This window comes from Siniperca chuatsi, linkage group LG11 (assembly GCF_020085105.1).
Source record: "Siniperca chuatsi isolate FFG_IHB_CAS linkage group LG11, ASM2008510v1, whole genome shotgun sequence".
Lineage (NCBI taxonomy): Eukaryota > Metazoa > Chordata > Actinopteri > Centrarchiformes > Sinipercidae > Siniperca > Siniperca chuatsi.
Genome location: NC_058052.1, coordinates 20,623,469 through 20,649,738, shown reverse-complemented (window position 1 = coordinate 20,649,738; position 26,270 = coordinate 20,623,469). Strand labels below are relative to the sequence as shown.

General features: G+C 39.6%; 1 protein-coding gene across 2 annotated transcripts; it reads right to left on the bottom strand.

The window, feature by feature from the left end:
- Positions 1-1,329: 1,329 nt before the first annotated feature.
- Positions 1,330-25,625, bottom strand: adss2 (adenylosuccinate synthase 2). 2 transcript variants are annotated; one of them, XM_044215072.1, is made up of 13 exons: positions 25,269-25,625; positions 15,920-16,022; positions 12,459-12,527; positions 12,312-12,362; positions 12,092-12,158; positions 9,938-10,045; positions 8,621-8,702; positions 8,408-8,534; positions 5,993-6,147; positions 5,242-5,366; positions 4,876-4,973; positions 3,791-3,940; positions 1,330-2,594 (listed from the first exon to the last, which is right to left on the bottom strand). In XM_044215072.1, the coding sequence occupies exons 1-13, from the start codon at positions 25,455-25,457 to the stop codon at positions 2,542-2,544; spliced, it is 1,377 nt and encodes a 458-aa protein (XP_044071007.1). In that variant the 5' UTR covers positions 25,458-25,625; the 3' UTR covers positions 1,330-2,541. The 2 variants fall into 2 exon arrangements, with proteins under 2 accessions (XP_044071007.1, XP_044071006.1); XM_044215071.1 differs by having other exon boundaries at positions 5,978-6,147; positions 25,269-25,619.
- Between the last annotated feature and the right edge of the window lie 645 nt (positions 25,626-26,270).

Genomic DNA, 26,270 nt, shown 5'->3' with positions numbered 1-26,270 from the left:
TTTTAAGAATCTATTTCAAAACACCACAATATGTTTTTAAAGTGGAACTTATACTTTTGTGACACATTGTTATGACAGCTGTGTGTCTAACATTGGTGACAATTTTTCCAAAACTTGTTCAGCTTTACCAAGAGTTGTTTGGTTTCCAGTTCTCCACCTCTAATGAAGCAAGCTGTTAGGGCCTCATTAAAAAGGAACATTCCGTCAATTGTGCACAAAGCTCAGGCTCTGGTGGAGCTTTCCAAAGTCTGGTCTAATGCCACATTCATGTCATATTAAAGTCATCATAATCACGAGATTCCAGCTTGTAAATAATGTTCATGTGAACACCCAAGTGGTAATCACAACTGGGAAACTGGGACAAAAACCAAACTTGAAGTGCCTAAAACCAAACATGGATAACCCACGTCAGACAAAGTCCGTTCTTAATGTAATTAAACCCAAATTTAATGGATGTAGTTTTGTGTTGTCAGTGCACGGTGTTTTTAACGCTCACATGACAAATTCTGTAATCACAAAACCATCTTGATTTATCGGATTATGTGAGCGCTCACAAGTTGCTAACATGGGAATCTTCCCCATCTCTGTCATTCATCCCATATGGCGTGAACTTGGAATAATAAAAGATGCCACTGAGTTGCATTATGGAAATAGAGGAGCTTGACTCCATACTAGGGACTAAAAGACAGGATATCTTGGCCTCTGCTGCTTCAATTTTGACTACTTTTAAAAAATCTGTCTCTTGTTAGTCCCCCTACTTTATGGAAGAGCAATACTAAATCACTGGAGCACCCTTTAACATAACAATGTAAATATCTAAAGACCATATTTCGCAGTATACAAAACTGATTTAAACCACAAACAGGAAGAATAATGCTGCATTCGTGTCATATTGTTAAGACCGTAATTATCAGCAACCGAGTCGTAAAAACACACGTCAGTCTCCTGGTTGTAATTCCAAGTCAGATATCACCAACAAATCGTTGGCAAAAAGGCTAGAAAGCCATCATCGCTGGCAGTTACATCTAAATAAAATCCAATAGTAACACTAATATAATTGACTTAGCGAATTTAAAAGGAGCGCTACAGTTTATATGTATCTGGTTTCACTTGTCAACAAACCGCTCCAAATACAGAACTGTTAAAGTAGCTAATTAAGGCCTTTTAGATGATATGACTACAAGACTAGCAGTCAGGGTAACCATCTTGGAACAAAGCGTGAACACTCCCAAGTCGTTTTCCTGTTCTTCTCATTCTGCCGACATTGCCTGAATGCAATTAGACACTGTTTTCCGGCTGTGAAATCACACCAGCAGGTAACTGATAGGCTCAATTGGATGGTAACATTTTATTGGTTAAACAGTGAGGAGTACCAGTTTTGTTTTTCTGATGGCAAAATGCATCTTCAGACTAAACTTATGTATGCCTTATTTTCCTGGTTTTAAAGATGTGTGTTATAACAATGGCAGAAAAAAATGGAGAAAGATGAACAACTGTCTTATACAGCATTTATCAATCCATATTTACACTTAACCGTTGCCTTTCTTTACACTTTCACAGACGATTGTACTGAAAGTGCAAAGAAATCAGTAGTAAAAATAAGATAGACAATCATGAGAATGTGAGTGGAAAGATGCTGGCCTACTGAATTACTTTTCATTTGTTATACCAGATTCTCTATAATGGTTCGGAAAACTCACCTGCTAAAATTAAATCTGAAAACACGAGCCATTATCGAACCATTATAATATGGGAAGATGTGTGTCAGCATTTCATCAACAGCATTCAGTGGAAGCAGTCGCTAGCTACAGGAAATTTAAAAGCAAATTTTTTGGTTGAATGACAAGGCAATATTAGAAGGTTTTACTCCAAACATCTGTCTGACGACGAAAAAACAAACACAAATAAGACACATTACCAATATTAAAAGGATCCCTTTATCATGTCTGATTGTTCTGTAAACCTGGCAGAATAAAACATAAAGCAGATATAGTCCAAAGCATCTAAAGTACAGTGGTTAAAACTTTTAAACTGATGTACATCGGACTGACACAGCGCATTTAAAACACAGCATAGATTAACAAAAATACACTTAAAACAAAGTTTGAACAACCAAACGTCTGTGGACAGTTCCTCCGGGCAGTGATCCCGTGTCTCCGTCGGTGTGCGTGTTGAGTCCGTTCCCTCACGTCCTCTCTCAGACCTGATGGCAGCTGGTGTTGCATGTCTGAAATAAACGGCTACGATATAAACAGGGACAAATTAAAGAGGGAGTTGACTTGCGGAACTGTTATCCTAAAGTTTAAAACTGCTAAAAATCCCGATGGAGATGCCGGGAACCATTCATACAGGGAGGTCAGTCTGATGGGAGTCTGTAACATGGGACAGTCTGATGACACAATGATAAAGCATTAAGAACAGACATGATGGTCATGTCTCTGTTGGAGAGTTGAGACAGGTAGGTAGGCTGTGTGTGTGTGTGTGTGTGTGTGTGGGGGAGTTGCTGTGTGTCCTCTTTGCTTGTGTTTCTCCTCCCTTCGTCTAGAATAGCTGGATCATCGACTCCCGAGACTTGCCAACTCCGATCCACTTGACTGAAGAAAGAGAGAGGCAGACGTATGTGTTAATTTCTCTACAGTAGAGGATGTCCTGTTCTGTTGCTACAGGTCTCAGGTCTGTGTGTCAATCGGTACGTTTACATGCCCTCAAACCAGGATACTCAGAGAAACCAGGTTACGCAGGTAATCGGAGAATGTGTTTACATGCAGCAGGTCAGTAATCAGATTTCTCCCTTACCCCCAACCTTATATTGGAAGCATGGCTTACTTGTTTTAACTATATTAGTGAAACAAGATGCTGACGTTGGTCAGTCCTGACTTCGATTTTTGTGTGTGTGTGTGTGTGTGTGTGTGTGTGTGTGTGTGTGTGTGTGTGTGTGTGTGTTGTGCAGTGAGAAGACAGACAGACAGAGCGGAGCTCTGCACCAATGTGTGTGAATTTTACAAATAGTCAAATGTGGTGGAAACCGACTTATTTAATTCTAGAGGCTACTTTGAATTTGTTTCAGTTTTAGTTTGACTTTGATTTGTGTAGTTTTATGTGGATATAATTAATTTAAATATGAGAGAGCATCGCTCTGTGTAATTATCTCTCCTTTCAACACCCTCACTTCGCTGTCACAGCAGTTCTTCTGTCTGCAGTACTTTTACATGCGTAAAAAGACTATTAGAAACCACGTATACATTAGGGCTGTCACTTTTTATTTGAAATTTCATTTGAACATGGGAAAACATTTTTATATTCGCTCTGTAATGACCTGTTCAAATTCAAAATGTACTGTCTATAAACACAACAGACCATTTTAAGTAGTTTTCCTTGTGGTCCAGCTGAGACGAAACAAGCTATTTGGGCTCTGGGAAATTGTGACGGGCAATTTTCACTATTTTCTGACATTTTATAGACCAAATGATTAATCGATTTATCAATAGTCAGCAGATTAATCAATAATGAAAATAATCATTAGTCGCAACCCAAATTTAAACCCCTCCAGGTTTACTGAGTATAAGCTCCCTTATAGTCAACATTGAAAACAATTAAAACAGGGTTAAAACAGCATTGGGATTAAAAGTGAAAGCACTGGTTCTCAAACACGTTAATGATTTAGTTTAGTCAACGATGTATTTTTGACAGAATCGGGACAGTTAAAATCATATAATCTATCATTTAAAATGTATATTTTCTATGTATTCTGTGTATCAAGGATTGTGTGTGTGTATATGTGGGGTCATACCAGGCACTCCCACATGGTCCTCAATGAAGCGGACATATTTCTGGGCGTTCTCAGGCAGCTCCTCAAAGCTTCTTGCAGCCGAGGTGTCGCTTTTCCAGCCCGGCAGCGTCTCATACTGGACCTCCACACGCTGCAACACCTCCTGATTGGCTGGCACAGAATCAATGAGACAAGGGGTTGGTGTTGGGGGGATATCAAACCATTAGCTTCACAGGAGACTGCAATCCAACAGCTATGACAACAGATCGATATGTAAAATAATCGTATAGACTGGCAGAAGAGGAAAAGCTGGAGACAGGCCAACAAGAGGTTAGACAATATCCATTAAAAGGCAGAGATTCACCGACTCCACTTTTTCACTGATATCAGTTTAGACTTGTCAAAAGTCAGTAACAGTGTGATCTGCTTGGAAGGTGGAAAACAATTGCATCTCAACACATTTTTCCCATTTGAGATACACTCTTTGTTATGCGAGTGGAAAAGGTAAAAAGGTACAGTTGTCGTTAAATTCCATATTTTGCACTCAACTCCTTTGACACACTTGTTAGCCTGACGCTGCTGTATACTAATACTCTGCCCCTATTCTATCTACCTGTATCCTGAGCAAAAACGAGAGAGAAAAGAGAAAGGTTTCTAACAACATTGCTCGAAGCCTTTCAATTATTCTCTTAATATCATGGTTCCCACACCTTCTTAAACATCAAATTCAAGGACTTTTCAAGAACTTTCCAGGCCCAATTCCCTGAAATTCAAGGACCCAACTCAGAATAGTTGAACACGGATCAACACTGAGAATTTCTATAATGAGAACTAGCAGTCTTTACAGAAGCTCACAACAACAATTAAAAAGAGAGGCTTGAATGTGTTATAGTGATGTTACTTTAAGTAAAAAAATATATATATATCAAAAGAACTTAATTTTCTGTTCTTACACAAAATATATAAATTCAAGCACTATTTTCAAAAACTTTTAAGGCATTGATTTCCCCCCTCAAATTCACAAACTTTCAAGGATTTCAAGGTAATATGTGCTGGAATGTATTTTGACACTTACACAAGAAGTAGTCATTCACACACAGGCTCACCTGGAAAATGAGGTATAGTTTGGTTGGCAACTTTGTACGCTACGCCCACTTTGATCTCTGCGAACACGTCAAGTATGTCCAGCTTGGTGAGCGCTAAACTGGGGGGGTACAAAGGGGACAGGAAGGTTATTAGTGTGCACCCACAGACAGCAAAGACTCTTACTGAATACACAGGTTGCTCTGCTAAGCAACTTATAACCAATCCTCATCGCTCACTGCTCCACATTTATCTCCCTGTCTACTAAATGCTTTGTCAAACATTTTCACCCTGATGCAAACATAAACACTTCAGGGAACCTCCGATACACACACACACATAAAACTAAACAAATCAAATCGAAACACACACATGCACACTGAACTCACGCGGTGAAGCCATTGATCATGTGTGCATATTTGATGAGCACCAGATCCAGCCAACCACATCGCCTCTTCCTGCCTGTGGTCACGCCCACTTCCTTCCCCCGAGTCTGAAGTAGCTCTCCGATCTCCTAAAGACAACAAGATGAGCGCAGACAGTCCCCCAGTCTTTGCTGCTCTCTGACTTGTGAATTTTGTTTGGTAAATATTCAATGTAAAATATTCAGCCATTAGAGATCGGGCTCTGCATTCAGGCTTCAGTTTTAGTCATGAGCAGGTGTCACAGGCAGATTTATTGATATATATTTACTACAGCTGGTTATTGGTGGCAGTGTAGCAAAACCTCCTCTGGGTGGTGCTGTTTGAAAACAAAGCTACTCCTACTCCTCACCTTCTGCTGTATACTGTACGTATTAAGTCGTTACACATGTTTGACCGTGTAAACAAGGCGAATACCGCATGAACGTGTTGACAGTATGACGTGTGAATAAAGAACAGGTTATTTCCCCCAAATGTTCTTAATTTCTCACTTTTACTTGATTTACAACTAAGATTAAAGGTGTACAACATTAAACTTAGTTGTAAACCAACTGCTTTTCCTGTGACATACTATCCATCTTTTTTTTTAGCAAAAAGTAATTTTGAGAATTACATACCCTGTGACAGCTTCATCCTTTTTAAAAACATGATTTAAAAAAAGGACTTCATGTCTTATGTCATGTTTGATGGGTGGTATAATTACTGTGTGTCCTCTTACGTTGCTCTGCTCGGAGGGGAACGCTCCGATGCCCACTCTGGTGGTGTATGCCTTGACGACCCCGTAAACCTCCCCGACGTTCTGAGGCGGCATGCCGAGACCCGTACACACCCCGCCCACCGTGCAGTTGGACGATGTCACAAACGGGTACGTCCCTGCAATGATACGAGGAGACCGATCATACTTTTTATTTATACTGTATATATTGGTTGAACAAACATGCAACTGAAAAAAACATAGGAAGCTTTGTCTAGAGCGGAGGTTTTCAAAGTCTGACACTGTGGGCCCCCCTCAGACCCAATGGAGACAACAGCATCCCCATGGGACATTCACAGCCTTAGTAATGTCAAAAAACTATAGTGCAACTTGAAAAAAGTTTATATTGTATCTTTTCTTCTTACTTCTATTTGGTAGATAATCATCAGCTCTTAGTCTTGGAACTACAGCTCCCACAATGCTTTGGGGGGATGTTGTTATGGTTTCAGTGAGTAACTATGGGCTACAACTTGAACCCCATTTTTTAAACCTATATTTGTTTAGATTTTGGCAAACTGGCACCATTAAAAGTAAGCCAAATTAGCCATTAGCAGTTCCTGTTTGCAATGTACCCGTGGATGTACAGACAACTATCACTGGATTACTTTGATACTGAAGAAACCTTAAAAATGTCATGATTTTCAGGCAAATTCTGGAGTTATAAGGAGCGTCTTTTCTGATTTCTAAAGAGATTTATTGGATGTTTATTCATGATGGACATCTGAGATAATGATATCCTGAAATCTACAATTATGTGCATCGTGAAGGATGCACATAGGAGGCAAATTGGGGCAATTAAGATACTTTAAAACCACCTACGCCTATCCCTCCGAAGCCCTTCTGAAACTCTCTTGCATCGCCTCACAGTTTGAAAATCCCTGGTCTAGAGGAAGGTAATTTAATTTAATGAAAGCCCTTTTTGTTATCCTCTCGATTCATTCATCTCTAAATGAATTTCACCTACAGTGGCGTGGGCTTGACAAGGTGAGGGTGATGAGCTGTTTCCGGACGAGGCACTGTGTTGACATAGCAAATATGTTTGTTTTAGCACCTGCCCTGATACAGTCGGCTGACTAGTCCAGCTTGGACCTGTCCTTAAACTGAGAACTCTAACTGGCTTCTCGATAAGTGAGCTGCCCGAAAAGAACGAACGTTGCCCAATTGACATTTCTTCGAAACAGAACAAAACACTTACAGTATACTGGTCTGTCTTTTGTCTAACCACACCGGAGGATGTCCCTGAGGTGATCATATCAGACTGACACGAACACTTAATAAACTCCTCAGATTTTCAAAAAATGGTGTGCCTCAGAAATTTTAACTATTGTAATAAAAGTAAACGAGGGCTGAGTTTCCAAAAGATGCTGGAGGCTGCCCACATGCAGGTAATCCCAATGTTCAGAGAGACTGTTGTGTAATCAAAGAACAGGTTCGATATCTACAGCAGTCATGTGTCAAGTGCCCTACATGCTTCCAAATTCCAAGTTAAGGCTTGACGCTACTGTGACGTTTGCCACAACTTCTTATCAAGTATAGATATAGCCAGTCAGAAGTAGATGTTTGCTTGCCTATCAGTGTGCAGGACACTGTGCCCTGATACCACCAGAGTTATTACAAGCATGTTGAAACTCGACTGTAATTTAATCAGCTCAGCGCCGTCACTGCTCTCAATAATGACAGGTCTGCTCTGTTACAGTGACATACTATATAACATCTAGAAGACTGGTATGTTAAGTCTGTGTGAAAGGAAAAATACAATTTTCATGCTTTCAAACATCAACCTTTTGAGAATGTTTCTGGATTTAATGATTACCCTGTAATTCTGACTGACAAACTGCTGATACATATGATATTTCCATTTTATTCAATATTAAATAAATAAATATGTCTATGAAATAAATAAATGAGTCAATTTCATAGCCATATTTATTAATTTCATAGGCATATTTATTTATTTATTTAATATTGAAAGAAATGGCATTCCATAGATACAGGATTCCTTTGTGCTCATGCACAGTCAGGTGGCACTGAGTGGTTCAACTGTGAGCGTGCACGACAAGCCTGGATGCCAGTGCACTTCAGTAGCAGTTAGTAAACTTACCATCACCCCTAGTCTGAGCTCCAAGCAGGCTTTTGTAAAGAGCATCACAAAGCTTAAGTGTTTCAGGGCACATCACTGGGTCACTGTAAATGCACGCAACAGTGCTTGGCAATTAGAAATAACATTTATTCTCAGAGTACAGGTTTGCACAAATACAGTAAGATGGCTTGATTTTAAAAAGATAATTGGAAAATATACAGAACCAAACAAGTTAAGAGTAAGTGCTTAATTGCGGTGCACATGCTCGCTCACACATGCACACACAGCAATACACTGACCAAAGTCTATGTCCAGTAGTGCTGCGTTGGCTCCTTCCACCAGGATCTTCTTACGAGGTCCATGAAGAGCCTTGTACATGAAGTGCACCCCGTCCCTCACCATGGGCTTGATCCGCTCCACGTAGTCCTAAAAACCATACAACATACAAAATATTACTGCAAAGAGGACAACTTAATGTTTCTAGAGATATTTTTCTGTTTCATTTTTATTACCTTTAATCTGACCAGCTCTCCCTCTATGTCAATCACCAGAGTGGGGTACATAGCCTTGTATTGCTGTGCCAATACTTTATACCTGTAACAGGAAACATTAAATAAGTTTTGATTAATTTCCAACTGGGCTGGTATGATACCAATCTACATCATGTTGCAATGAGATTATAAAAACACAGAAGTCTCACAAACAACATATCTTGCTATTTTTACTGTGCATTAGAGATGAATTGCCCTTTCTCAACCACCAGTCCCAGACACGAAGGAGCCCCAGGAACTAAACTCTGGAACCAAATGGCCCTTATGAGCATTCCTGTTTGTGTTTCCACCACCACACAACTAGACCAATAAAGGAAAAAGCCATTTTTTTAATGCTACTAGTGGTTTGACCAGTCAGTGAAGTTCCACCCCGATAGTTCCTGGGCCATCAGACAGCATTACCTCCGGAGCAGGCATTTTTAGGTGGTGGAGCAGGAACTACACCCCAGGGAACCACACGCCAGGAACCACATTTAACCACATTCAGACTGACATCAGCCCTGCGTGAAAAAACACAGCCTCCTCATTCATTTGACTGAGGCCAGTCCAAAGCAGAGGGCTCTGGCAAAAAAACCCCCAAAAAAACAACTCAGGGTTGTCCAGCAAAAAAGTTGAACCAGACTCAAGTTTTGCTGGAATGCAACGTGACGTCATCTGGCCAATCAAATACATGCAAGTGCACATTCCTGGTTGATTACTTTGTAACGTGAACACCGTATTTCTACTGTTTACCTTGCGATCGTCACAACAAAAGATAAATTAATTGCTGTGATAACTTTCCAGAGTTGTAAAATCCTGTCTCAAGAGTATTATAAATCGCTGTGCAGTGTTTGGCGTCTGATAAGCCTTCAAACTCATTGATCTGTTACTCAAACTGGACTTCCTGGATAGTATTCCATGCTTCACCAGTACCCCACCAACACAGCCCCTCACGTTGCTTAAACGCAGGCCTGTTTTCGGCCTGAACGCCTGCTTAGACCTGGGTTCTGCAGGTAAAGTTCCTGAGTTCCTAAAATGGTTCCTGGAAAAGTTACTGTGGCTGAAACAGGCAATAAAACTGAAAGTATCTTTAGTTGGATTTCTGAGTTCCTTGGTTCAAGGAAAAGTTTCAGCTGGGGAAAGGGGCAGTAAAGCATTACTCACAGACTTTAATTAATAACTAATCTTAACTCATCACCCAGTGGTCTTTGCAGAGTTGACACACTTAGCAAATAATCTTACATACAGATTTCATCAAAACCCCAGACAGAGATATAATCCTGTACTACTGGCACAGACCTTTCGGAGAACTGAGTGAAGTCAGCCAACAGGTCACATATCCTGAGACCGCTACGTGCTGCCTTGGCCGAGTACACTGGACCAATCCCCTTCTTTGTTGTCCCGAGGCTGTGCAGGGCCAATAGAGAAGGGAGGGGGGGGGGAACAGAAGTAGCATTAGCATATGATCTCATAATGTCATCCATCTAATTATTGTCAAACTCTTAACACCTCCGGACCCCTAAATGAGGAAACTCTCTCACATCACCAATAGGGTTCAAAAGACAGTAAATCATAGATTGGTGAATCTACAACTGAGCACTGTGTGCAAACAAGTGACAGCGAAACCTTATTTGAAAAGTCCAATGCTGATACTCTGTTATCTATCAAGTGACAACAAGCAGATGTTCAACAAATGCAGCTTACGTAAAACATGCAGTATCCAATCACCACGTGTGCTCAGTGCATGAGTGAAAAGCCTACATGTGTTTGAGTCTTGCTGCCAGTGGTGGAAATACTCAGATCCTTTACTTAAGTAAAAGTAACAATACAACAATGTAAAAATACTCCATTAGAAGTAATAGTCCTGCATTCAAAAGTTTACTTAGGTAAATGTACATAAGTAATATCAGCAAAATGTCAAAAGTGCATGCCAAAGAGCTGCTGTGTCCTGTCATTAATGCATGTGTAACAAAGGAAATTCTACACCTGTTTTTGTTTGTGTAGATGTTTCTATAGCCATTATAAGAATGGGTGTTGTGAGTGATGCATCAATGAACATGTGTTGGTTTCAACTATTCTTTAACTGTGATCAAATATTTTCTTATTTTGAGTTATGTCTTTAGCGTCTTAGTGGAACTACAAGTTTCTCCTTTGTGTTTCTAGCTTTGAGAAACCTGGGTTCAGGCTAAATTCTAGCTAAACAAAACTCTTCTGCTCTGACTTCCAGCAGCAGAGTGTGCAGGATTCCTGGAGATGCTGGAAATCCACCCGGTTGTTATAGCAATCTGCTGAAAGCTTATAATGACTGTGCCATTAAAGCACCCTGGTGAACATGCATCTCTCTCTCACACACACACTCACACACACACACACGCTGGCTATTTGGGGCTTTGGCTGCGGAGCTGGTAAAGGCAACCCAGCTTTGAACAGGATACACTGGGTCTCTCTTGAGCTTAATGTTGTGAATGTTCCACAGACTCAGCTTAACATTCCTCACAGTCGGTATGGTTCACTGCCTGGGTTAATAATGTATGAGAACAAAGTAGTTTTAAAATGGTGTGGAATAAAACAGACTACTGAATACCTGGACTTACTACATGGAATACTTGTGTCTTTGTAAAGAGTCTAAAAGTATGCCCCTTAACAGGAACCTGCTGGTTTATCCAATCTCTTAGTGATGAAGCACTGCTATTCTCTCTCCACCTGTTTGCCTGACCTCTGACCTCTATGAGGATACCTCCAGGCAGAGCAGTGTTGAGATTATATGCATGTGTGTCACTGTGGAAAGACATTTCTGTACATATGTGAAGATAAATGTATGTGCAAATTGATAAAGAAGGATATATATATATATATATATATATATATATATATATATATATATATATATATATATATATATATATATATATATATATATATATATATATATATATATATATATATATATGAGTTGATATGGCTTAACTTGTTAGCAAACTGTTGATTATTTACACATCTAGCAGTTACAGAGCAATATTATCATTCATTTGGAGCTGTGTTTCTGTCCACCTGATTCACTATCTTTTAGCTCAGTTTTTGGTCTCCACCAACTCCTGAAGGAAATATCTGACTCTTTATGACATGAGGAAAGACTATGACTCACTAACATGAATGCTTTAAAAATGCAATCAAAGCTGAGGAATGCAGGAAGTGACGTATTTTGTTTATCCATGGCCTGGTTTAGTCTTTTGTTTACACAGACTGAATCATGAGACTGGATGTTCTACTGGATGTTGGTGGTGACTCATAATATTCAAGGTAAGTTCAGGAAAATGAGTCAAATTCTTTCTCAGAAAGATCTGACAACTGATCTGATCTCTGTTTCTGTTTCTATGTTTGTGAACATGTGTGTGTGTGTGTGTGTGTGTGTGTGTGTGTGCAGCAGCCATCTTTAAGCAACAGGTTTCTTACTTCTTGCCTGCTTGCTCTTGTCTCTGCTGTTCCTGAACGCCATCAACTGCTTGGTGGAAGTCAAACACTGCGGAGGAGGGAGAGAGGGGACACACACTCTCACACACCTCAGAGAAAGCAGGGCTCACACATCCACGCACACATGTTTGCATGCATACATTCAAACATAGATTTAAAAAAAAAAAAAAAAGAGTCCTGGGGTGGACCTGGGAGGACTTACCAATATGTGCTCTGTCTGAGATGATCAGCCTTTTCTCCCAGTCTTTTAGACCTACGCACAGAAATACACGTTGAGTCTCCACACATTAAAGCACAGTCTTGTTCTGTTACTGAGTGTTAGTGTTTAAAACAACTGAAGGTCACTCACCTTTTCCTTTGCGTTCGTTCTTTTCTGCCTCTTCAAACAGGCCTGGAAGGTGGATCACTACACCATTGCCTAAGGTAAAAAATTACATATATAAAATCTTAAACTACAAAGTATCTGTCAGATACATGTAATAGAGTAGAAAGTATTTCTAAATGTAGCAGAGTAGAAGTATATTGGTAAAGTTGCATAAAATGAATGTACTCAAGTACCTCAAAATGTTACTCACAGTACATGAATAAATGTACTTACTTTCCATCACTGAAAATTATATAGTATTTTCATATGAAGAAAGTGTGAAGAAGTGTAATAGAACTATGCTTTTTCTTGTTTCCTATCTTGTTATTCATCTCACGACCCCTCAGATTTATCTTGTGACCACTTGGAGGGGCCTCGACCCCCAGATTAGGAACCACTTATGTAAGAAAACCATGTTGGAATGAGAAAGATAACAGGAAGCGATTTTAAAAAAAAAACAAAAACAACTTTAACTTGGTCACTCAGTAGAAAGCAATGTTTTCCCAAACGGAGGTGGACACTGTGTTGTAGGTACTGTAGACTTACAATACAGTATGTCGGTACCGATAGGTACATCAAAACTAAAACTAATGCAGCCCTGCAATTGGCCCAAATGACATTTTGACGTGTCACAGTAGTAAAAGCACAGGTGTTAAATATAAAATTAATGATGGATGAATTTGATTTAGCTGCTTCAGTTTCAGGTTCCTGGTATTGTGCATGCTGGCTCGCTGTCACACTGTCAAGGCTTGCTGGGACACTTGAATAGAACAAAGCCATCATTAATGTTATTCGTAACATCTGTTCTGACAGTGTCAGAAATTTAGGTCCAATTCTCACAATGTGACTGTCGCTACGACCCACGTCTACAAACCAACCAATCAGAATACTATGCGGGAGCTTCTTCATTTTGCTGGATTTTCGAAACATAACTCTTATGTTTCGGCGTAGATGGATAAGAAAAGCTGATGATGGGCCTCTTTTCTCATGTTTTTTTAATTTTGATTTACACTGTAATGCTGCGATACACCACCCATGCATCACACCTGGCATCCGACATGCCTCAAACTGATATCGTACAGTCTGACACAGATTTTATTAGACCCATCTCCCACAGTGTTACGTACAATAAACTTACACAATTGTTGTTGTCGCACAGTCTAAAGTCTATCTTAATTATAAGTTACATCTAAACCAGATCAATGTCTGACATTGTGAAAGCAGCCCTAGTCTAACTGTGATGTTAAGGAATATGTCAGACAGACCTGACAGAGTATTCAAACCGCTGGCCCTAATTATCTTTTTAATTGGGTTGCATTAACTGAAGGAGGTGAGGTAATTACTTTGACCAAATTAAAAAAAGGTAAGAAATGTGGAAAAAGGCAAAAACAAAAACAACAAACACTCTTTCAGTGACACTGTAGGAATAAATGTGAGAGGTGCAGCTATAAACCATTTGCAGGTCAAGAACAGGAAAGACCTAAACACACATTTGCACCCATGCTGGAGGCCATGAATGTACTTTTACACGGGGAGGAAATGACGGTATAATAAACATGTCTCCACTTAGGGACAATGAAACAGTTACAATAACTCTATGAGTAGAAATTTGCTATGTTTGTATGTTCTTCTGTCTCACTGTTATAAAAATATGTTTATCATCTATAAGCACTGCCAAGTAACACCAATAATACTAAATGCTTAGCTTTGCTGCAAGAGAAATATAGATTTTCTTTGCAAAATGACAAGCAAATGTCGAAATAACTGACTAGAGCTCATGGTATGATAACAATAAAAGCTTTATAGTAGGTTATTTTGTAGTCTTTGTACTTGATATTAACAAAACACTGGCCAGACTTGGGACAAGTTATCAATGGCTTTATAAAAACTTAATCTGAAACCAGTGCACTGAGAGAGCTGTTGTTCCTGACTAGCTGATTGACTCATTGTCTGTTCTGTGCATTTAATGTGATTAAAAAAAAAAGAACAAGGCAAGAGTCTACATTACGCTAGCCACGCTTGTCGTTATGTGACACTGTACTTTGGTACAGCTGTGCTTTGAGCTAAATGCTAACATCATCATGCTAACATGCTGCAGGTACAATGTTTATGATGACTGCACACAACCAGGTGTGGGATGTATACACACAAGGCTGTATCTGGCATCTGTACCAAACTTCCCTTGAGAAAGACCAAGTGTGGTCAGAACATCAGTACTAAAATTGTTGAAGCTTAGTGTCCGGTCAGCTTCTCTTCAGAATATATGTTATGTCATTTTTCATTGCCATGACCAGCAGCTAGTCTTTGGCTTACATTTACCAGACAACTCAAGCAGGACATGTTTACCATATTCACCACCTTAGTTTAGCATGTTAGTATGCTAACATTAGCTAATTAGTACAAAACACAAAGATACAGCTGATGGTAATGTCGTTAGTTCTGTAGGTATTTGGTCATATGCCAAAGTATTGGACAAACACAAATTCCGACCTGATGATGGCGCTAGATGAAAAGTCAGGGGATTGTCAAAATTATTACAATTCCTCCTCAGGGGCACATGAATGTCTGCACCAAATTTCATGGCAATCCTTCAAACAGTTGTCAACAGCTTATGTATACAGTTATAGTACCGTTTGACACTTTGGGATAAAAGCTTCCACCAAATTGAACGCATTGTTTGAAAATGCTGTTCAAAGTGTCTACTGCTGGGGTTAAGTTACCTTTTGAGCAGCTCAGTACAAGCTTTTCGTGATAAAAAGTGGAGTGAAAAATGGCGAGAAAACAAGTAGTTGATCATGCAGCTCCTTTAAGTAAGTAAATGTGAAACTATACATGGCTGTACATGCATACATGATTTTTGTAATATTTGTACTATTTCTCTTGTTTTTTAAATATTAAAAAACAACAAATGAAGTAATAAAACTATAGTGATGAAGATAATTGGTGGGGCAACTGCAACATGCGCTGAAACACCACTGATAGAAGTTTATGTTACACTTGACACACCACGCTGCAAGTCGAGTGTTTGAGTGAATGTGTGATATAACAAAGAAGAAAAAGCAGAAATGTATTGATAGATCATACAGCTGTACATGTTAAAGTGCAGATGTGTGGAGGGTTGGAAGCCAGAAAGTAAAGAGTGAGACACCATTAGCTAATGAAGTTACTGCAGATGAGTGGATGTGATGCAGTCTGGCTCTGAGTCAAGCTAATCGCACTCATTGTAGCAGTCGTCAAAATGGAGGCCGTTACTCTGGCGATGACGAGTGCCAGGCTAAAAGGAACTCGATCAATTCATCAAGAAAATAGCGAGGAAAGATGGCCTTGGAACGAGAGCCTGTGCGTAATTGTGTGTGAGCAAATAGTGTATGTGTGAGCGCCTCAGTGAGTGTGTAGATAACACAAATGTGAGTTCGAATGGGAGTGTTTCTGCGTGCCTTACACACCAATGAAGGCGGTGACCTTGGGGTTGATGATGCCGCTGGGGAGGAGGTGAAAGTCGTACTCCACTGAGTCGACCACCACGGTGTGTCCTGCGTTGTTGCCGCCCTGCAGAGAAGAGACAGAGGCCGATGAGGAGAGAAACAGAAACACAGAGAGGCATGAGACTAATGGAGGCTCTGCAACTTTGTTTGGCTGAGCTGAAAGGCAGGCTGAATAGTTTGGCGAGTAGCAACAAGCATCATACATAAACCACTGGCCACTGTCTGTTAGTATGTGAGCTACTCTGTGCTGTTGCTTAGAGACTTCTGCTCACTATGCACTCAGATCTCAAGTAAAGGTCTCACTCCAGTGTAAACCTACTGACAAATGTGTCAGCAAAAGGACAAGAAAAATGGATTGTTGGTACTATGGATTAAACATTATGTAAATAATGTTCTAGTCCCTACACCTAAAACCACGTCCTATAAAGACTTGCTACCAACTACATCAAAACACAAACATCCACCTGGAGGAATAACATGTTGATTTGCAACCCTCTAACAAGCTAGCCTACATTTTTTGGCACTTATCAAGTGCAATGATAAAACAAAGGTCAAACACAAACCAAAGCTTGGCAGACAATGGGCCTAAACCTCTAACTTTTTTTTCTGTGAGGCTTACTCGTACGAGTGTTGTGAGTCGCATTCATCAGGCTGAAACGAGCTAATCCAACCTCTTCATGAGGAGGTGCGTTTTCGTGAGATTTTATCATTAGCATAATCTACACCCCGAAAAATTCCCATATAAGGCTACCTGTTCGGCTCCGTTTGTGGGCAGGTTTCATTCACAAAAATGTTACCAAAGAGTAAAAAGAAGAATTGCTGCTGTTGGACATCAGTAGACAAAAAGATCCCAAGTTTGGTAGTGGTGAGGACCTGAAACTATTAGAACATATTAACAGAACAGCGGTCCACCACGTGTCATCAGAGCAGGTCTGTACAGTGACAGAAATAAAGAGCGAATAGTTTGACATGAAGTTAGATGCTAAAAAACATCTTTCTAAAGCAAAGCGGTCCATGACTAATATGAGAGGCGGTCAAAGGCACGAGTCATGGAGAGATTAGACGAGAGATTATTATAGCTTTCAGTAGGTGATGTTATGCTGTTGTTGCAGCAGAGGATGACACTGGACAGATCAGTAAATTGAAAAGCCATGATGAATACTAATTTGGTATTAAGTTTTTAAATTTCGGTATCATATTTAAACTCCAAATTCATTCAGATTAAAGCATTATGATTTTAGGTTAAATGAGTTTGAGGCTTTTTGCCCCGTAGTGAAAGGCAGGCTATCGGTACATGACTCGTACAGAATTAATTTTGTTCAGGAGAGAAAATTCTAAGTACGAGAAAATTGGTCAACGCCACAAATTTTCTTTAATCACTCACTTAGACAAATTGGTAGAGCCCCAAATAATATGACACCTGACAAGATTACTTTTTATGTAGCTAAAACAAGTAGACATGAAATAAGACATTAAACAAGACATTAAATTGAAATGTGTTTTGTTGTGTAAAACCATGCACATGTACTTATGCAATAAACAATTTCAGTGATTTAATCCTAACTTAAAATAAGTCTCATTAACCATCCAGGCAGCAGAAAAACACAAGCATAAACCACTCTGATTGGTTGATCAACAAGAACAAAGTTTTCAAAACGGGCAAGGATTAAAGAATGTATTTAACGCTGGAGGAGGTGGAGCCCAGAAGTGAGTCCGAGGACGAACGTCACCATCTGACCTGCTCGATGTTTTACGTTTCACATTCAGAGAGGTTATAGTCTGTAGCTCATGGACGTACCGACAAACAGATGGAAAAGAAATAGAGGATGATATTAGCAATGAAATGAACACAAGCAAAGCACGGAACTAAGGTTGAGACAGGAAGGGACAAATGAATGAAAGAAAGTATTTCAAGTATCTTTTTTTTCCCTGCTGTGATAATAAGGCAACTGCAGATCCATTCATGCCTCTGCAGCTTGCGTCACTGCTCAATACCTGAGGCACCAATTCAACTTAGTCTGTCCTGTTACCAGGATGTGTTCCTAACACTGTAGCCTGTGGATATAAATCAAACCCAGCATGTGCTTTAACCACATGGGGTTATTCCTGGCCACATCAGTACCCTGATGGAGAGGGGGAAGAGATAGGGCGGGCAGATGCCTCTCCTTTTTGAGATACTTTTACGATCCATCCCATCCCCCACAAAACCTAAATCTGATTCGCATGCAGTACAGTCCCGTGATCGGCCTCTTATTCCCATCACGAGAAATTCAACTTCTGACACCCACCTGTTACTGTACTGTGGTTTGTGTACCGCTACAGCAACACTGATTATCCACTATGTTGTGAGATTACAATAGGAGGTCCAAAGCATTTGATTTAACAGAGTGCTGTCAGGTAAGATGAGTTGTTTGGCAAGTTCACTTGGTAATGCTCACCTGACACTACCTGAGCTTAGTGAATCGAGGGTCTAAGGATAGAGGGTGCCGTATGTTGTACAGATTGTAAAGCCCCTGGAGGCAACTTCTGTGATTTGTGATATTGGGCTTTATAAATAAAACATACTTGGCTTGACATTCACAGAAACAAAGTGTGGAAAAATACAGAACCGAAGGGTTTAGTATGAAATCTGAATGACAGGTTTACTGTTGGTGTTAATGGATCAAGACCGGATCTGGACTTGTGATCCTGTCATTTATTAAAACAGCAAGATTTTTATATTAACAATGATCACATGACTGACATTTAGCTGCTTCTAGTATTGTGCGTACTCTCATGGCTTACTGGAATACCATTGTTAATGTTATTAGTAACACCTGTGTTACTACGACCAATCAAAATGTCTGCTGTGAAAAAGCAACATGAAGACCTCACTTTAGGCTTTGAGAATGTTTTTGGCCAGTGAAGGGTTATCTAAAGAATCTAAAATACATTTAATGAATAGATGGATATGACCAAAAAAAAGTTGCAGCCCTAGGTAGTTCGATAAGTCAATATTTTAGGATTAATATAGTAACTTGTAGTTAGATTTTGATTGATTACTTCAATCATCATCAGCCAAACATTCTGCTTGTTTTTATAGCAAATACAGTTTTATTATAAAGTTTAAATTCTTGCATAAACTGTTCAGAATAAACACAACTTTTAATGTTACACCAAACTGCGTGCACATCACACATACTGAAGAAAATAATAAAATGTGAGAAAATAGTGGAAAAATGTCAGCCGACGTCTTCAAAACGCCTTGCTTTGTTTGACTAACAGTCCGAAACCCAAAGATATTCAGTTTACAATCGTGTAATTGAGAAGATGGAACCAGCACATGTTTGGCAGTTTTACTTAAAAAAAAAAAAAAGACCCCAAACATTTTTTGATAATGAAAATAGTAATAGCTGATTAATTTTATGTCAAATCCACTAATCACTGCAGCTCTATTTAGCAACTAGATTTATATGAAGTCTGATTAAGCAGTCACATGTAAAAGAACTACAATCCACTACAGACTTTTCTTGTGTCAAAGATGACAGTCAGATATTGGTTGAATGTCTGTTCATTATCTTGTATCAAATATGTGTTGTGTGTAACACTGTCTCTGAGCAGCAGGGTGCCTGGACCCAGGTACAGAAAGCACCTTCTGAATAGGTTCAAGGTCACAAGTTCAAGCCCTGATTTTGGAAACCACCTGCCCTTTTTTAAGTATTGTTTAACATGAAACTGAAGGTACTTGCATCAGTCTCTTCTGGTACATTGATCTGTAGGTATTTCTGCTAGGCAGGTTTGACTTCTGTGCATGACATATAACGTGTATCTGCCCCTTTTAATGAATCATTTTAAGTCTTGAAAGATGTCCTTTGAAAGGGCTAACAAGACAATAGTCTGTTTGCCAAACCAAGCCTTGGTTTTGGTCAAAATCTCTATAGCAACCGCTTTGAGTGCTTTGAATATGCTTGTGGTATAGTTGCCTCCAGCTGAAGGAGTCCATGCCAAATTTGCATCTCCTAGCAAACAAATACAAAACACTGTGTAAACATGACTGGGCTTTTCAGAGAGTTACAGGAAATGTCATCCATTTAACCTGGTGAGCTTGTTTCAGAGCCCTTCGGTATGTTTCAGGTATGCTTCTTATCTCCAAGCAGAGTGAGGGCTAGGGGTGTGCCATATCATATCGTTCACGACAATATCGGTATAATTTTTAATATGATGAAAAAAATCATATCGTGATAATGGCAATATTCCAACTTGTAGAAATAATGATGTCGTACCGTTACGCACAGCAACAATAAGCATAGCTGAAAGCGAAAGTAACATTGCTACCGGCTCCATGGTGGAGGAGTTGTTTCCAAGAAGGGGAGCGACTTCAGTAGTGGAAGTGGTTGGTTCATACATTACATACATACTTTTCCAGGATTTTGTCATATTATCAAGAATATCATTATTGCAGAAATACCCTGAAATATTGTGATATTATTTTAGGGCCATATCAGCCATAAGTGCAGTTACAAATTTTTTTTACAGTTACAAAAGTTTTTTTCAGCATCCTCTTGATTATCTAACTTCAGAAGTCAAGTACACAAAGTGCATTTGTGTACTTGAGTAAACCTCAGAAAAAAAGGCTAACTTTTACAGACTACTGCTGGAAAATAATTCAAATAGCTTGTTTTGCCTGACTAACACTCCATAATACAAAGATATTAAATTTACTAATATATATGTGACAAAGAAAAGCAGCAAATCTTCACATAAATCTTTACTGAAACCAGAGAAAGTTTTGCAGTTTTGCTTGAAAATGACTTAAACAATTAATCAATTTTTAAAATAGTTGCTGAGTTATTTTGTCAAATCGATTCAGCTCTAAAATATTCTTATTAATATCATATTGATTTCAACAATTGTAGAGACCCTTTACTTAACTATGCAGGCGGTGCACTGCTCAAAACGACCAAGATGGCGGCGCTTGTACATCGCGAAGCTCAGTGACTCTCCAGTGCATGTGCAGAGCAGCTCACTTGGGTCTTTACGGATATTTTCAACCTGTGACAGCATGCTTTAAATCCACCTCTATTGTGCCAGTGCCAAAACACTCTGCCATCTGTATATAATGTCCATAGTACCACTTTTTTATTTTCTATTTTCATTATACTGCTCTATGCTGCATTTATGCACACACTTTATATCCTGCACTTGCTTATTGCATTTCTGGTTAGACGTAAGCTGCATTTCGTTGCCTTGTACTTGTACATGTGTAATGACAATAAAGTTTAATCTAATCTAATCTAAATGAAACAAACTTAATTATTTTGTGACTGTTTATTACTTTTTCAATGCAATGGGTAGCTAAATAGATCAGAATAAAGATTTTGTTTACTGAAAGTGGTCACTCAAATCAGCTGGTACACATTCATACTTCACACTGGTGGCTAGAAATGAGTAACTAGAGCAAACATACTATCTTCTATTCTGTTTTCTGTTGTAGTGAAAACAGTACCAGTGCTTCCTCCTCATGAATTTTTAGCTGTGACTTTTAACGCAGCCACAGCTTGTGTTAACCTAGTTTTGGATTATTCAACTAGTGCGGCTGAATACAACTTTGAATGGAGTATATTGGAGCCTTTAAGGAGGCTAAAGAGCAAATATCTGCACCATTTACCATTTGAAGCATGATATGGATATATGATATTCCACATTAATGACTATCCTAGCTTTCCCCCTCAGCTACACATCCTTCTTTCCTTTCTTGTAACCCCAACTGTGACTTCTAGGATCTTGACGAGGTCTGGACCGTAAGGAACACCGAGCAGGCCTGCTGGCAAAGCTCATTTTAAAAAAAAAAAGATCAACGCAGCACTTCACACACACACACCATAATGTATGGACGGACGCTGCAAGAAAGCGGTTTAATTTTACACATCTCCTGCCTTGGCAGGACTGCAGGAACAAGGAAGCTCAGAGACTCAGGAGAATCCTTGTTATGTTAATCTGGTATCAACAGAGACAAATAATAGTCCTCTGAAGTCCACAGAGTTAGAACGAGCCATTATGAGATTAGCAAGATTGTCTGTATTTTTAAGGAGGCTAAGGAACATGGTGCTAAGTAGGGCTGCAACTAACAATTATTTTCATTATTGATTTATCTGCTGATTATCTTCTCGATTAATCAATTTGGTCGATGAAATGTCAAAAAGAAGTGAAAAATGCCCATCGCAACCTCCCAGAGCCCAAAATGATGCCTTGAAATTGCTTGTTTTGTCTTAAAGGGATAGTTTAGATTTTTTGTCTGACTGCAAGGTAAAGCGGTGCACACACTTAAACTGACTGATGTTTTTAGGTGGGTCGTTTTTTAGGTGGCTAAAATACGGTGTGCTGCTGAGCCCGTCCACAGCAGGTGGCTTTGCTTCCGTGCCGGTACTCCTGTCTGCTTCTCCAAACTGGGGGCGTGCCCACCACCATCTACTGTAGGTAATACACTGATAGTCCTCATACAACCCCACTTCAAAAAATCCGAACTATCCATTTAACAACAAAACCAAAAGATATTTCATTTAGAATCATATGATTTATTAATATGATAAAGAAAAGCAGCAAATCCTCACAGTTGAGAAGCTGGAACCAGCAAATGTTTGGCATTTTGGCTTGAAAAATGACTCAAAATGATTAATTGATCATTAAACAGTGGCTGATTAATTTTCTTTCGATCGACTTATCAGTTAAATCGACTTACTGTTATAGCTCTAGTGTTAAGCTTTACTTTTTTGGTACCGACTGAAATGCGCTCGCAGCACAGCGTGTTTAAAACTGTTTGGCAATGTCAGATTCCTACTCTTCTTTACTTATTCTTTGATCAAACAGCTTCTATTTGATCAGAAATTTGCCAATTTTAGCATTTTATTTAGCCATAGTTCTTATATAGCTGCTTGTGATAAGATAATGTTTAGACATTTGATATTTGAAAACAACTTTAAACTGTTTCTATGTTGTCAATTGCACAATAGAAGGCAAAAATGGCAAAACATAAAAAAAACAAACGATATTGTTATCGCCTCAAAATTGAGCCTCTAATTGCCTATATGTGAGGGGAAAGGGTGAAATTGTGTGATCCTTAATCAAGGCAAATAAGCAGACTTTTCAAATCAATCTGAGCTCTCATGCAACTCCAGTGTAGGCTAACTGACAAAAATAAAAAGTATAAAGTAAACTGTGATGGATCACATTTCGCAAGCAAGTCCTATAAACCTAAAATGCAGTAACATTAAATATAGACCTCATTTGTGATAAAGGATGAAGGATGAAAGATGCCAAAACATTGCAATGGCAACGTACTGCAAGCTTGCACCCGATAAAGTCAGAATGACAGTTTGTTTCACTACGGTATATATACACAGACTCTGTAGTAGCAACTGAAACTACTGAGAGCTGCGAGGTTTTGAAGTCTATTCAACAAAAATAGGAAGTACTACACATTGTTGTGCTAACACACAACCAAACTGAACTCACATATGTTTTGTTGCCCAGACGATTGCTATTACCAAAACATACGGTTATTATCATCTTAAGTCCAGACAGGTCGACTGAATAAACTGTATACAGTCAGACACAGTACATCAGAGACCAGGGGACCAAATACGACCAGTCTTCCACAGGCTGGCCGGACTTCACCTTTCTTGGAGTAGATGTGGCTGTAGGCCATCACAGCAGAAGCTTTTTAAACATTTAAGACAGGGACGCCATCCGCCCTCTACTGCTTTCACTCACTGTCTCACCTATTCATGTTCAGGGAGATCCGGGACAGGAATCTTCCCAGTCCACAGTGGGCAAAGAGTAAAGAAAGCCCTGTCCATGTCACAAGTCCAACACAACAACTCATGTTTTGCATAAAAAAAATAAAGTTCATGCAAATTCGACACAAAGCGCCAGGAGTTGAACCACTGAGCCAACATGCTCACGAAGTCCAGATAAGTGGAGGGGTCACAAGGATATCACTAAAATTACAGCTTGATAAGATAAAAACAACAACAACCAACAATCATGTCATGCTGAAACACTGAAGGTGAAACCCCAAAATGAACTGCCAAAAACACGTCCTTCTTCGTTTTAGCAATGGTTTAATAACAGAAAATGCCCACAGTTCAATACAAGCATACTTCTTTTTCAGCTTACTCACAGCGTGTTTTTCCTGACTCTCCAAAAAAAGGATAGCGCTTTCTTTTTAAAGGGTAAGTACAGGTTTTCTTCCTGCACAGTAAGTAGGCATTAAGGTAAGTACTATTTTAATAATATTATATAATGATATTATATAAATCAAATGAATCTAACTGGACACACTGACATTATAAAATCAACATGACATATAAAATAACAGTTCCAGTGCGCTACACAAACATCTGTTTATACATCCTGACAGTTAAGTAAATGTTATCGACACATGTATGTACTCTGTAGTTCTGCCCCCTCCCAGCATGTCTGAAATGATAAGGTGGTGCATGTTTGGGCCCCCCAAAAGCAGGACAATGTATATGGATCTGAATGCACAGACAGGTCAATAATCAGCTGAATTGAGCAGAACTGGTCGACACTGACAAACACAAATTTGACAATATATTAAACCCAATGTAATTTGGTGACATTGTAGTATTTTAACTAATCGGGTGGTGTAATATAATGATATTTAGCATTGTGCTTATAATGGAGTACAGGCATTCATTGTTCATTTTACTCAGCTACAACAGTCTGATTAGTTGACATATTCTATCACTTTAATGTAGCTAATGCAGCCTTCAAGACCAGGAAAAGACAACATTTCTATCTGCTTTCCTCTCACGATCAGGATACTACAATAACCATACAGTATAATATTAACATTATCCCACAGCTCTGTAATTAAACTCATCCTGTAATTAACTGTTCAGCCAGAATGAATCAACCTGCTGCCAACATTGGTCCTTCTGCTAGCTTTAATGCTGGCCCAAAGAAAGCCCAGTCTGAAGTGATGCACCTGGTCACTTTTAGTTAGCCACAGGTACCTTCTGCTATCTTGTCATGTGCACACGACAGGAGACAATTCATCACAGCATTATAGGTGTCTGAGGAGCTAGGCAGCTAGCAGGAATTCAAGGTGACATTAGCAAAACACTGAGAACACAACATGCTGACTGAGATGTTGGTTAGCTAGCAAACTGCCGTTAGCTTGCTTGGAACTAACACCTAACTTGTTTTAGCTCGTGAGCCGCCGTTACCTGCGGGATTTCCGTTAACTAGCTAGCTTCACCGGGGAGCGGACGCATAACAAGTGAATGCAGCACGGGAGCTAACCAACCTGACATCTGCACACCATATCCGCGTCTTGTGCCAGAAGATCCACAACTTTTCCTTTCCCTTCGTCGCCCCATTGAGCCCCGAGCACCACGGTCACTTTGTTTCCGACGGGCGGTCTCGGTGCCCGTTTTGTCGGGCTGTCGCTGCCGTTCGGGGCCCCGGCGGATTCCTGACGCCCACTTTCTGACATTTCTGCTGGGTCTCTGGCTGACTACACTTGTGCGCCCTTCGCACGGTGGTGCTGCTGCTGCTGCTGCTGCTGCTGCTGCTGCACAAAGATAGCTTAGAGGACTGAAGGAGCTCCCTTCACGGCAACGTTAGACGCTAGGAAGTAACAAACCTCGCACATGCGTACAAGTGTCTGAAATGTCAATTACAATACAGTAAGTGTGAACAGAAAAATCCTGAAAGAGCCACACACGCAGCTGCGGCTTTATACCTCAGTCACATAAGCCTCTAGCAGTCTTAATTAGGAGGAAATAAAATACTTGTCCCCCATGTTTATATTGTAAGTTTATTGATTTAGCTGACATAGGTTTAGCAGGTGAATCATCTTGATACAATTTCAGAAGACACTCCCACTACTCTGGCGGTGGATTCAAGCCCAAGGAGGTGCAGTGGTGGAAGAAGTGCTCACATCTTTTTCATAAGTAGTAGTGTAGAAATACTCTGTTACAAGCAAAACTCCTGGATTATAATTATTGGTGCATTAATATGTAAATCACTTTAATTGCAGCTAGTAAAGCTGGAGCTACTTTTAATTACTTTATATACTGCAGGGTAGCTTGTGAATCCCCCCCACCAAGGATCAATAAAGTCTTAAACATATAATAATACAATTTATTTGTTGATTATACTTTAGTAACTAAAGGTATCAAGTAAATATAGTGCAGTAAAAAGTACAATATTTTCTTCCTGACTATGACAGGGAAGGCTAGAGAGTTGATTGACATGATGCAGAGAAGGAAGGTGGACATACTGTGTGTCCAGGAGACCAGGTGGA